Here is a 12,831-nt window from a genome sequence, read left to right as displayed (position 1 = left end):
ACTAATTCAGCATATCATTAAATGTCCGGCTTTGCTACATGTTTTAAATACTATCAGAGTACTTCCTCTAATCCTCTACATTTCCTTCGCTATCTGGGACGTACAGGTGAATAAAAACCGACAAACACACAAATAAAAAATCTGTTTTGTGTTCAGAAATTTTATTGAATGATGTTGATCTTTTCCACATTTAAATCCCTATAACTTTAATTGGTTTTTTACCGCGACATATTCAGAAAACTCTTTTCCACCAGGAGGCTCTGTCCTTGATCAACAGATTCGGTTAAAAATAAGATGAATGTGCTTTATGAGAAACAACAGGGGGGACGGTGGCAGGTTCAGGGATTAAGTCACAGCTCTAACAGCTCTGAGGTCAGTCTGTTTCTCAGAAGTGCTTCTTAGCAACTTAAATCTGAATCAAAAGAAACATAAAGCCGAACGGTTTGGTAGTTTGGCAAAGATAAGGAAAAACTGGCTCACAGTCTAATCATACAGCAGGCTGGAATTCATGAAGTTTTTTGGGTTTTACTTAGTAAAAACTTTTGTCCCTATGTGTGAAGTTTGCGATCTGCAGGTTGTGATTCTGCTGCTTCAGTGAGCACAAATGGACAAATGGACTTCATGTCTTTCTGTGTTGTTGACAGTCACAGATGGCGGTGTAAAGGATGGCACTACATGAGTTGAAATTTGATCAACTTGGAAGTTCTTTTCTTCAAAAAGCCACATAAACTTGTTCTGATACATAACTGAGAAAGTGGGAGTTATAAGAAGTCAGTATTTAACTGATGATCATGATTCAACCAACAGGCCTGTTGTTCTGCTCTATGATCAGACTTTCAGCACCAGAAAATATTAATAACTGTGGTTTAGTTAAAGCTCAGTGATTATCTTTGTATTATAACACATGATAATTAGTTAATTTGGGATTGACAGCATGTTCCAGTTTATTAAACACCTCCTTCATGGTTTGTTGGACTATGTTGAAGCGTTTAGAGGATAAAAAATAACATCAGGAGAATTTCAGGATCAGAGTTTAATACTTTAATTAAACAGAAAAAACAGTAATGAGAAATATCATATATGAAAAGTATCCTCTTAGTCCCTTAATAAACTGAAATTTTCCAGTGTGTTGCCATGCGCTCCCTGCAAGATGCTTTGTCTTTATTGGGTTTTTAAATGTTTAACCCTAACATACTGTTTATATTCAGACCCTTCACAATATCCCTTCATAATTAGTCTCTGTTTCAAATGTATCCACAATAAATCATTCATGGATACTTCATCAGTCACAGATAAATGTGTGATGAATCTTTTCAGAGAGCTTACAGAGATGGAGAGAAAACATTTACAGTTGCACTATATAATGCTGTGCTACATAACACAGTGGAACATGTTAAATGAATTATATTAAATGTGAAGAATGCAAGTGTATTTTTTGGAATTTTTGAATAAATATGAGTCAAAAACTCTACAAAAATGTCTATCAGCTGCACACATATGTTTTTAAGAAATATGAAATATTTATAATATATAATATGGGTCAAAATTGACCCAGATCAGTATGTAAGGTTTAATGTTTTGCACGTTTGTCACCAAAACATTTAGTTAAAAGGTGCCCTCTGATCATAATCTGTCAGCCATGTTGTGTTTGTGACTTCTCTTCACTTCTACCTGACAGCTGCAGTCTGATGAAGGCGCGTTTACGCACGGAGTTTGGTCCGCGGCTCCCGGTGCGCACTGCCGCTACGAGCCAGCAGAAGTTGGCTGTCATTTGTTGTGTCAAGTGAAACATACTTAGTGCAGGAAACACCGGAAGCTATACCAGCGGACCTTCAACATAAAAGCATAAAAGCGCTTCCATGTAACAAACATTAGATATGACAGCTGCTAAATATACAAAGTGTCTGATTAAAGGACATTTTGAGACGAAAGCTTCTCAACACACATGAAGTTCAAACCCTCATCATCCTCATGTGGACACATAGTCTAAATATATTCATAAATAAATTAATCTGTCTGTGATTATTTATTTATTGTTTTAAAATACCAATCAGTTTGAGGATTTTTCATTTATTATTATAAGCCTATTTAGCTTTTATATAGTCGTTATGTTATAACTTCACATTTATCTTCATTTCTATTATTATTGTTGTTGTTGTTGTTGTGCTTCTCTGTGTCTCTCTCTCCCCTCTCCCCCTCTCTCCCTCTTTATCTCACAACCCAACCAGTCAAGGCAGATGGCCACCCACCTAGAGCCTGGTTCTGCTCGAGGTTTCTTCCTGTTAAAGGGGAGTTTTATGGTGCTTGCTCATGGGGGGAATGTTGGATCTCTGTAAATTATATAGTACAGTCTACCTGCTCTATGTGAAAAGTGCCCTGAGATCATTTCTGTTGTAATTTGGCGCTATATAAATTTAAAAAAAAAAAAGTTTTATTATATAATTTTCCTCAAAAAAATCATCTATTTTTCCTATTTGTGTTCTATTTTCAGTGAGCAAACTGTACACCTTGCATACCTGCTGTAATACACACACTGTAATATATTTCTACACAGTTCAATACAGCCAAAGTCTGGATATTAGTTCTGCTGGGTCCAGTGCCTACATCACTTTTTTTCCTTTTCTTCTGTATTGATATTCCCTCAAGGATCTTTTACTATGTATTTATTTCGGATATTACTTTTAGTAATGGTCAATTTCTTGTGTGAAGGTATTATTTCTCTGCAGCCTCCTCTCTGTTTGTTGACTATTCTCTCCAAGCGCCTGTGTTTATGTTGAAAGCTGTGACCGGAAAGGCGCCTAGTTAATTCGGTCTGGCTTGACTCTGGTCTCTGTCCCGCAAGGTCCCGCAACTGGCATGAGTTTAGGATCTCTGAGTGGAAAAAAGAGGGGGGAATGAACAACACGCCGCCAGGATTACGGTTGGTGTGTGGACTTCCATTTTATTTCACTTTGTCCAGTTTTGGCTTTTGGGATTTAAGTTTTGATCGGGTTTTCTTTCTGTGTTGGCGGCTGGTCGCTCGTAGCTCGCCAAAGGGACTGTATTTGGGACAACAGCGGCTCCGTGAATGCTCTTCCAGAAGTATTTGCAGTGCAGGGTGTGTTGTCATCACTCTTGTTTTTGACTTTTTGGATTTTGCTGATAGTGATTTAGTCATGTGTCCACGTAAAAAAACAAAACTCCACAAAACCAAAAAGAAAGCTATGAATAAGTTTTTTAAAAAGTGTTAAAGTGATCATAAATGTTTTATTAATCACATTTAAGTTTCATTTTTTATTAAAATGACCAAATTTAATTCAGCTAAGAATGGTATTTTTCAAGATATTGCTGTAAATATTCAAAATGTTTCTTTAAAAAAAAAAAAAGCCATGAAGTTCAGCTGAGCTCCCATGGTTCTTTACCTAAGGTGTATTGTATTTTTGTTGCATGTTTGCCATCTCTCTCTCTGCATTGTGTGTGACAGGAGGTTGTTTTTTTTGCTGACATAGTTCTATAGGGATTATAATGCAGGGACCACATGCCCTCCCAGGCCATTGTTGGCCCCTCTGTCTCTGTTGTCTTTTTTCTACTGAGTGAGTCAATTGATGGAGGGATAAAAGGCAAAAAAAATATGCATTGACATGGGCTTTCAGGGCAGAGAGGGAGGGAGAGAGGTTGGTGATTTTGAAGCCCTACTGTTGGTGGCCTTTAACTGGTGCCAGCAGCAAACCGGCCATGAGGGCCCAGAGCTGCCCTGGAATTAAAAATCGAGGGTGATCGACAGGCAAACCATGTCTTTAAACTACATCAAAAACTTCTATGAAGGATGCGTAAGTAGATCATAAAGGCCTTTATTGTTACTTTCATCCAGGCCCACCTTGCTGACATATTTTAACTTTTAAAGATTTGACAGTTACAGAGGAGCCGCGTTGAACAAATTATCCCTCTCGAGGCTTAAACTGAAAAGACATTGATCTGTTTTTTCATTCTTAGCTTTTTAATCCAAATCCTTTTACCTCTGCCTTTATGTACCCAAGTGACATATTTGTCGGCCAAATGGCTCTTTGCTTTGTCAGAGTGTCATTTAGGCTTTTTTTCCCCCCTGGTAAATATCAGTGTTAGTGTCAGATATGGGAAATGTCTCCTCTGAATGGGTTTTGTTTTAGCCTTCAGAGCTCAGGGCTTCAGCTGTTGCAGCTGCATTTATCTGGCTGACAAAAGGTGTTTTCTCTTTGTCTCTGACTCTCTCTCTCTCTCTCTCTCTCTCTCTCTCTGTGCATGTGTGTGTGTCTGTGTGTGCACGCGCCTGTGTGTCTATGCACATTTGTGTTGCATATCTTTGCCATAAAAATGCTTTTTTTGTACTCATCATGTATGTTTCTGTACATATGAGTGTCTGTGGGTGTTTCCATGCCCACATTAATAAATGCATGTGCATTGCATTGTATAATTATGTGCTCTGTGTGTGTGTGTGTGTGTGGTGCATGCTCCCTTACCTGTGCACTTGTGTGTGTGTGTGTGTGTGTTCCAGCTCAGGCCTCCTACGGTGATAGGCCAGTTCCACACCTTGTTCTTCGGCTCGGTGCGGATGTTCTTCCTGGGCGTTCTTGGCTTCGCTGTCTACGGGAATGAGGCACTGCACTTCAGCTGCGACCCTGATCGCAGAGAACTCAATCTGTACTGCTACAACCAGTTCAGACCCATAACACCTCAGGTAGGACTAAACTAAACTAAAAGGTCCAACAAAATGACATGGGGTCGTATTCTACTGGTGCACCCATTTGAGTCCTCTAATATCACATAATGTAGAGCACTAAGGTAAGCTAAAATAAGATCAACTAAACTTCAGTGGCGGTATCCGCCGATATTAGCTAATTCCACATACTGCAATCTGTCTCTGCATATATGTTGGCTCATAAGTAACAAAAGAAATTGTGGAGAAATGACAAAGATTTGTTTTAGGTCATTTTTTAAAAATGATGCCATAATGGAATTTGTCCAGCAGGGAGCACTGACAAGTTTATTTTCCAACTGTAAAAAGGCCCACAGCGTACATATCTTGTTCACAAATCTTTAAAGAGAAAATGTTTTACATTATTGGTGCATGTAAAAAATACTGACAAATACATCTCAATTTTTAAATAGTTAAGTATTGCTTTTACATTGATCTCAACATCCCAGTAACTGTTGGGCTACACTATATAGCTACAACAGCAGTACTGCATGCAGAACTAACAGATCAGGTGGTACTGTTACAAAATCACAGCAGGTATAGCGAAGCAAAATTTTAGAGCCATTTTAGACCCATAATGTCAGCCAAACTAAATTATGCTCTTGTAAATTTAAGCTAACCTAACTACAACTACAGTTTTAAAAGTCAGAGCCATAATACCACAGTTTACCTGGTGACCAGCTAAATTATGTAAACCAAACCAACTTAAACTAAAAGATACAGCTAAATTAAACAGTAATGCAGCCCGCTGGTGCAACCATTTCAATCCTCTAATATCACATAATCTATATAGCTAAGGTAAACTAAGCTAAACTGGTACAATATGAGAATCTAAACTACTAGCTAGCTACATACAGCAGCACAGATGCTGTTCCTATATGAATAACTAAACTAAATTACACAGGTCCCATTGCTACAACAGTCACATCCACAGGTATAACTACTCACAGTTTTAGAACTATTTTAGACCTGACATCTATAAAAGTCAGACCCATAACACTGTGATTTACCCACCTCTAGTGGCTAGCTAAATTAAACTAAACTAAACTTAACTGAACAAAATAAAAGACAATTTAAACAGGAATGTTGCCACATATATGATGTTTACGTACTTACATACTGTGAATCTACGTACGTACTTACGGACCCAAGTAGAGTCACATAATGTGCAGTATATAATTCAGCTAAGCTAAATTAGGCTACTTTGAAATATGACAAGGTAAATTACATGTAATTATTTAACTTTAATACTGCAGTTACAACTACTTTGCTTACTAAGTAAACTAACTAATACAACGATATCACAGCAGGTTTAACTTTAACAAAATTGTTGGACTGTTTGAGTCCAGCAAAACTAACTCATGCTAAAGGAAAAAAAAGCTTAGGCTACAGAAATTGTAGCTAAACTATTGAAAACTCATAACCTGACCAATAATATTGCCCTAGTGAGATAAACAAACTGTACTGTAAATCAAAATGTCATAATAATCAATTCATTATTGTAGGTGCAACTAAATTATACTAAATTGTATTAGTAGTTTCAAACCCATAACATATCATGTGCAACTGACAGTACCTAAGCTAAATTATAGTAAAGTAGGATGAGAAATGAATTAAGGTTTTCTTCTTTCTTGCTGTCTTCTGACATATATCTCCTCTTGTCTGTTTCCATGGGCTTGTCTCATTTCCCCCTTACACCCTTTCTCCAGGTCTTCTGGGCATTACAACTGGTAACAGTGCTTGTTCCTGGGGCAGTGTTCCACCTCTATGCAGCTTGTAAGAATATTGACCAGGAAGAGATCCTCGAACGACCCATCTACACCGTCTTCTACATCATTTCTGTTCTCCTACGCATCATTCTGGAGGTCATCGCCTTCTGGCTACAGAGTCACCTCTTTGGCTTCCAGGTCAGTCAATTTGGAATTACTGAGTTTGTGTCTATGTCATAGCTATGCATCCATGCATCCATTTTCAAGTTGCTTTTCATGGTTAGTGTTGTGGTGGCAAAATGTCATGCAGAGTACTCAATACATCCTTTACAGTAAATTCCTTCAGTTTCTTCTGGAGGATAAACCCAAGTTAAACCCAGACCAGCCAGGAGATATAATCCTTCCAGCTTGTCCCATGTTGCAAAGGGTTCCCTTCCTAATTCATCATACCAGGAACACCTCTAAAGGAATGCAACCAGGGGACAACCTTACTAGTTGCCCGAACCACAACAACTGGCTTCTCTTAAGTGCAATGGAACAGAAGCTCAAAAGTCGCTCCAATATTGTCAAACTCCTCAAAATATTAAACTCTGTAAGGTAAGTCACCACTTTGGAGAACCACCAATCAAAGCAGTTGTCGAGTTACCAAGATGGTTCCACATCCTTGCCCAATGGCCAACAAAGATTTGTGTAAATCTATTCACAAAGTTTTGAGATAAGAAACTACAGAACAACATCCACAACTTAATGAAGACATAGTCCCAAAATAACATTTTAAAAACGATGGAATAAACATCCAAGTAGGTCAGCAGTGAAAGATCACTGGGTTCTACTTCTGTCAGCAATGAACAAGAAGTTTGAAAGACATGTGGTCAACAGAAGGGGTTGATTGAAGAGTGCTGTCAGTACGGTCCAACATTGCTGCAGCATTAATCCATGCATCAATCCAGCAGCATTAATCCATGCATCCACCCTACTTGGTGCCAATGATTCCAGCTGGTGGTGACAGAAAATGGCCATGGTCTGATCTTTTACATGGTTATTCTGCCAGCAGCATGGTGTACCAGATCACAAAGGCTCAAATTAGTTCCTAGAATATGACAGTGAAATGATTTTCCTGCAACATCTGGAACCTTACCCTATATTACAACACAATATAGTGCCTTCGGGAATGAGTTGCAGTTTGCAGAATGACTGCACTGATGAAAAATCTGTCAAAACTGTGTCACAATCACTGCTATATCAGCATGGATAAAGATTCCTGTGGATCATTTTCATTTTTATTTTAAATTCAACTTTGACTGTTCTGGAGTTGTTGGTTCTGCCCAGTACATGTAAGGTACTCCTTGTTAGTTGGACATGCTAGGTAAATCTAGCAAGTATTTGGTAGGGCCCAATTTGTGTATCAATCAGTAATAAGATCGAGAATATTAGTTAGCAAAATTACACAGTGTCATCATATGCTTGCAAGGTAAAGAGAATAGTTGAAGTATCACTGTCTAATGTTTTCTTTCTTTCTCCTAGGTCCACCCGCTGTACATGTGTGATGCTAGTGCTTTGGAAAAGGCCTTTAATGTGACCAAGTGCATGGTGCCCGAACACTTTGAAAAAACCATCTTCCTCAGTGCCATGTACACCTTTACTGTGATCACCATACTCCTCTGTATTGCTGAGATATTTGAGATACTCTGCCGACGGCTTGGCTATCTCAACAACCAATGACACATTCTACACACACACATAAAATGACTAAGGGTGAAAATATATGACACTATTTCTGCCAGTTTTTATCGGGCTCTTGGTTAGCTGCTGCTGGACTTTCATAAAACAGGAAGCTAACGTAAGAGCAAAGCCTCACCTGTGGTCCATCGTGAGTGAGTTGCACCAAGAGATTTGAGAATGTGCAACAGTGCCAGAGCTGGCAAGTCTGAAATATTCTCTAGGTGTTTTTTGCCCTTAACGATAGAGTGATCATCCCTGATTGTATTTCAGATATCAGCGGGTCTGTACTGGCTCAGTCCAGAGGTCTTGTATGGACATGACGGCCAGAGAATATGCACCTCTGACTCTGAACTGTTGGGGGTGAAATAGAAAGATTTCCGGTTTTCTTTTTTACCACAAGATGACTGAAAGACAGGCGTCAACTGACTTCATGGTGCTACTAAAAACTGTGACCATTGTTGAATTAGAGCACAAGGAAAGCCCTGGAAGGAACACCCTGGGAGTATTAGCTGCACACATTTTTGACATTTGCTTTATGGCCTGGGGTGCACTAAATGCATTGAAGTTCATCAGACCAACTTGATTCATCTTCTCTGAACTTTGTTCACCTATAGTGTTCCAACAATGGACCTAAAAAGCTCAGTTTCAGGAGATTTCTAAAGTTGTAGAAAGCTTTGATCAAAAGGCATGAAGTCTTCATGTCATGTGATAACAACAATGCAAATAATTTAGCTAGTTGCATAATCCTGTATAAAAGTGCATATAAACACTACAGTCTAGCTTGTCTACCAGGTGCTGATCAAATATGACAGGCAGACTATAGAGCTGGCCATGGATTATCACTTGTGTCATTCTTGGGAAGCTGTCATCCAGTAACTTTACCCATGGGCGAGTGAATTGCAGGTGCCATTGCTCCTGACACTTCCATGTGTGATAGTTATCGCTTCCAATATGTGTCTGCTATCGCTTCCAGCCCATTCTGACCTTTATCTCCATCAACATTAGCGCCAAAATTTTGTTATGGTCTTTTGATGGGGTTGTCTGCCTTTTCAAATATCTGTTTCAGATTGGTGGGTCTTGAACAACCTTTAACGTGACTTGTAGAATGAGAAAAGGCTGTCTGAAACATGCTGCCAATCTCAGGCGCCAGAAAAACTAAAACAAATGGCTCAGTTTACTTCCATGTGATGTAAAGGCATCTTCAATCTATGATGTATCTTGACAATGATGCCATCACTAAAAATGGTATAAATGTAGTGTTTTATTCTTTGTGGGTAAACACCTCCCCAAAGAAATAAAATTAATGAAAAATGGGTGTGATGTAATAATCTTAAAAAAGCAAGGAATCAAACACTCACTTAGATTTTGAAATTTAAGGATGATTGACTTACACAAAAAATATTTAAATTTGGGTATACACATGTGTTGGAATGAAAATATTTAAAATATATAACAGTAGTACAATTTGTAATAATTTAAGTATAAAAAATATAAAAATACCAATGAGAAGAAATACCGCCACTTTTGTGCCCTAAAACAATCATATAAAAAAATTGGTCGACATCCAATGATAAATTGTTGGGAGGAAGTTCTGGGCAATGTCACTGAACAGCCACTGCTAATTTGTCCAAACATCTGAGGTGAGACTGATGAGGTCTCAGCTAGTGTTAAAAAATATCACTGTGTAGTGTAGTTTTTAATAGACATGGACAAAATCAGCATCAAATTTTGAAGTTTTAAGAGTTTCAAGACCCTTTTGGTCTCATATAGAATGTAATAATTATTTTTACGGCTTAAAAGCAAAACTAAGTTCAGATATATTTGAAACGATGGTTACGTTTTGTCCATGTCTGATTCTCAACCATATCTACAGTGGACCTCATCAAGGGTGTCCTCTACCCCCCACTCTTTTTCTATTACCTTTTCCTAGCTTGTAGTATTATAATGCTATCTGTAATTTTGCCTACAGTGTCAGTGTCAATGTTCTTTGAAAATGATTACCTCTCATGTTTTGTAATGTTTTTTTTTTTTTTTTCTTGATCAGACATCCATCCAACTTTTGTTATGAAGTTTTCAGCAATCTGTTTATCATCTCAGGTACAAAATTGCATTACCAGACAAAAGTGGATCAAACCCTTATTTCAAATCTTTTTAAACCCTTAAATAAGCTTTTCCAGTACTAAGGGACCACTCAAATTGCTCCCAACCTACAGTACCAACAGCCTGGTTAGTCTGACAGGGTTTAAGAGGACTTGAAACAGGTATGTGACTCCTGTGGTTTGGGTTCGTCTGCGTTCTGGTATCTGTGAGTGGAGGATGGTTGTAAATTTTGCCTCTAAAAGTTCTGTCACCAAGACTTAGGCCATGTTTACATTAAATAAAAAATGTAGAAATCCACATCTGTACTGTTCAGTTCAAGTAGGAGAATGAGGCATGTTAATGGTTTTGATAAAATCTGGGGTTGTTTGGTGGAAATATAGCCCTGATCCAGGATTGTCATGTTATCAGTCCTGGATACTCACCAGATGTTAGGCAATCTTCCTAGAAAATTATAAGATGAGAAAAAACTAAATCAGGCATATTTTCAAAGTTTTTACCATAACAAATTTTATGAGTTACTCAGTAGTGGAAACCAATTGGATAAAGAGAAAGGTTTGGAAAGGATTGGAAGGACAGTACACAGTATTGTTAAAAAGTATATTTAATTGGTTGGAATTTGTCAGAAACATTTCTGACTTCTGCTAACTGGATGGCCTCTTCAACCTCCACAGGTCAGCCTGCAGTCTGAGAGTTCATTACATGACTTATCACTCGCCTTGTTTTCCTGCATTGACTGCGTTGGTCTCATGGCCTGGTCACACCAACATTTAAAACAGTGACATTTAGAGCAAAATCAGTTAATTTCAAAGTAATCACCACAATAAGCTAATCCGTTCTGTGCACAGTTGACCAACATAAAACCATCTTGACAGTGCTGACCTTTGAAGAAACGTAGAGAAGGATAGACTAAAATGGAGGAAGCTATCATAGCATATTAGCTTTGTTGTGCCTTTCACTTTTATATAACCCTGCTCTGCTAGAGTACAAACTGCTCCATAAAAGAGGCATGGTTTGCAGACAAAGGTCAATGGTACAAATATATCTCTGGAAAAGACTGTGCAAAGTTATTGACTGATCTAGCTAGGTCTCTCTCCAGCTAGCTTGGAGAGCTATTGTGACTGAAGGGCTAGCATGTTTCCGGGTAGCTAGAGTGTTAGCAGTAATTTGCCAGCTCGCCCTGTGAGTAGTCACACTTCCAGTACCACCTATTTTGCAAATATGTGCGATGAACTTTGCTGTGCCATTTTCTGGTGTGACCAGGCCATTACATTACAGCATCTCTAACTAAGAGCTAACCATTTAAAATTAGACAACATTTTGCTCAGGTTGGCCAAGGTTCAGGTTTTCTTTTTTGGCTAATGATAAAAGTTTTTCTACAGGCTTAAACCTACAGGCTAGTCTTGGTAAAGAGCGTGTTTGAATTTGTACATGACGCTGTGATTGATTGTCTTTGAATGATTGACTTATAGTTAGTTATTTGGAAAGCAGATGGTGTATCTTGACAAGTTTGAGTCATTGATTAGATTCTGGTGATTGGAAATTTTTGGGTCTTATGCAAAACTTACACCTCTGATTTTTTAATAGCACCAACAAATCCCAAACTGCGACTCAACTGTAAACTGTATTGCGTTGTAAAATATCAACAATGAGCTTGGAGATACAGTATGTTGGGGGTTTTGGGGTACTGTTGAGCACAATTGACAAAATCAGTGCATCTTAAACATGTCTTGAGGCTTCTTTTGACCACTAATATCAGGGTCATTTGTGGAAATTTCCAAGGATTCAGCAATGTGCTGCATCACACAGCACACATACATTGAAAATACATCTTCAATTTTTATATCTTTGATTTTTAATAATGTTGTTAAATGTAGCTTTACTTAGTTGTGAAAAGGAAGCCAAGACTTATTTTTCATTTTTCATCAACTGTGGTCTGTCTGTGTGTTAAACTAATTTTGCCCTTTACGAATGTCTACAACCTCACAGCTATGTCAAAGAAAAAGAGGCACACTTTATGACCAACGCATACATATTGAAACAAAATTCTGTCTGTTTGAGTGCTACGTTTACTGTAGGTGACTGTAATTCTCCTACCTGTTTTGTCTTGAGATGATTGATTAAAAATGTCCTACAATTGTCTTTGCTTCATTTTTGATTTAGTTGTTGACTTTATTTGATAAGTGCTTTAGAGGGAATTCAAATAAAATAATAACTTTGTTGAAACATGACATCAAATAATTTTACCAATTATCTTTTGTTTTTCATGCATTAACTGTTTTTAGCAATGCAATAGCAACATGTATTTATGATCTGTTGGATGAATTGAAATTTAACTTGGAAATGATTGATAATCCTAATGATGCTGGTGATTTATTTTTCATGTAATGTCACCAACAAGTCAACATTTCCATTTGTTTGGGAGACGTTTCTTCAAAAAGTATTTCCTGTCAGCCTCAGCCATACTTTGAGCGGAATGCTAACGTTAGCATGCCAAGTTAGCATGTTTACAAATGTTTAGCATTTAAACATTACAGGATGCACTGTATGAATGGTAACATGAGTGCAATATGATGGTATTGATAGCATTAA

At 37.9% G+C, this 12,831-nt stretch overlaps 1 protein-coding gene across 2 annotated transcripts; it reads left to right on the top strand.

Annotated features, from left to right (window-relative positions):
- The first annotated feature begins 2,598 nt into the window (after window positions 1-2,598).
- gje1 (gap junction protein epsilon 1) lies at window positions 2,599-9,606 on the top strand. 2 transcript variants are annotated; one of them, XM_042389617.1, is made up of 5 exons: window positions 2,599-2,924; window positions 3,026-3,097; window positions 4,511-4,693; window positions 6,421-6,618; window positions 7,945-9,606. In XM_042389617.1, exons 2-5 carry the CDS (start codon window positions 3,068-3,070, stop codon window positions 8,140-8,142), a joined length of 609 nt encoding a protein of 202 aa, XP_042245551.1. In that variant the 5' UTR covers window positions 2,599-2,924; window positions 3,026-3,067; the 3' UTR covers window positions 8,143-9,606. The 2 variants fall into 2 exon arrangements, with proteins under 2 accessions (XP_042245551.1, XP_042245550.1); XM_042389616.1 differs by lacking the exon at window positions 3,026-3,097 and having other exon boundaries at window positions 2,601-2,924.
- The last annotated feature ends 3,225 nt before the right edge of the window (window positions 9,607-12,831 follow it).

This window comes from Thunnus maccoyii, chromosome 17 (genome assembly GCF_910596095.1).
Source record: "Thunnus maccoyii chromosome 17, fThuMac1.1, whole genome shotgun sequence".
Classification (NCBI taxonomy): Eukaryota; Metazoa; Chordata; class Actinopteri; order Scombriformes; family Scombridae; genus Thunnus; species Thunnus maccoyii.
This window is presented reverse-complemented; position numbering and strand designations above follow the sequence as displayed.

Bases quoted from the DNA above. Each gene is read 5' to 3' on its own strand.
- gje1 (XM_042389617.1), top strand. From the start codon at position 3,068: ATGCTCTTCCAGAAGTATTTGCAGTGCAGG. The intron at 4,694-6,420 runs GTAGGACTAAAC...CCCTTTCTCCAG, and splicing joins TCAGACCCATAACACCTCAG to GTCTTCTGGGCATTACAACT. The intron at 6,619-7,944 runs GTCAGTCAATTT...TCTTTCTCCTAG, and splicing joins GTCACCTCTTTGGCTTCCAG to GTCCACCCGCTGTACATGTG.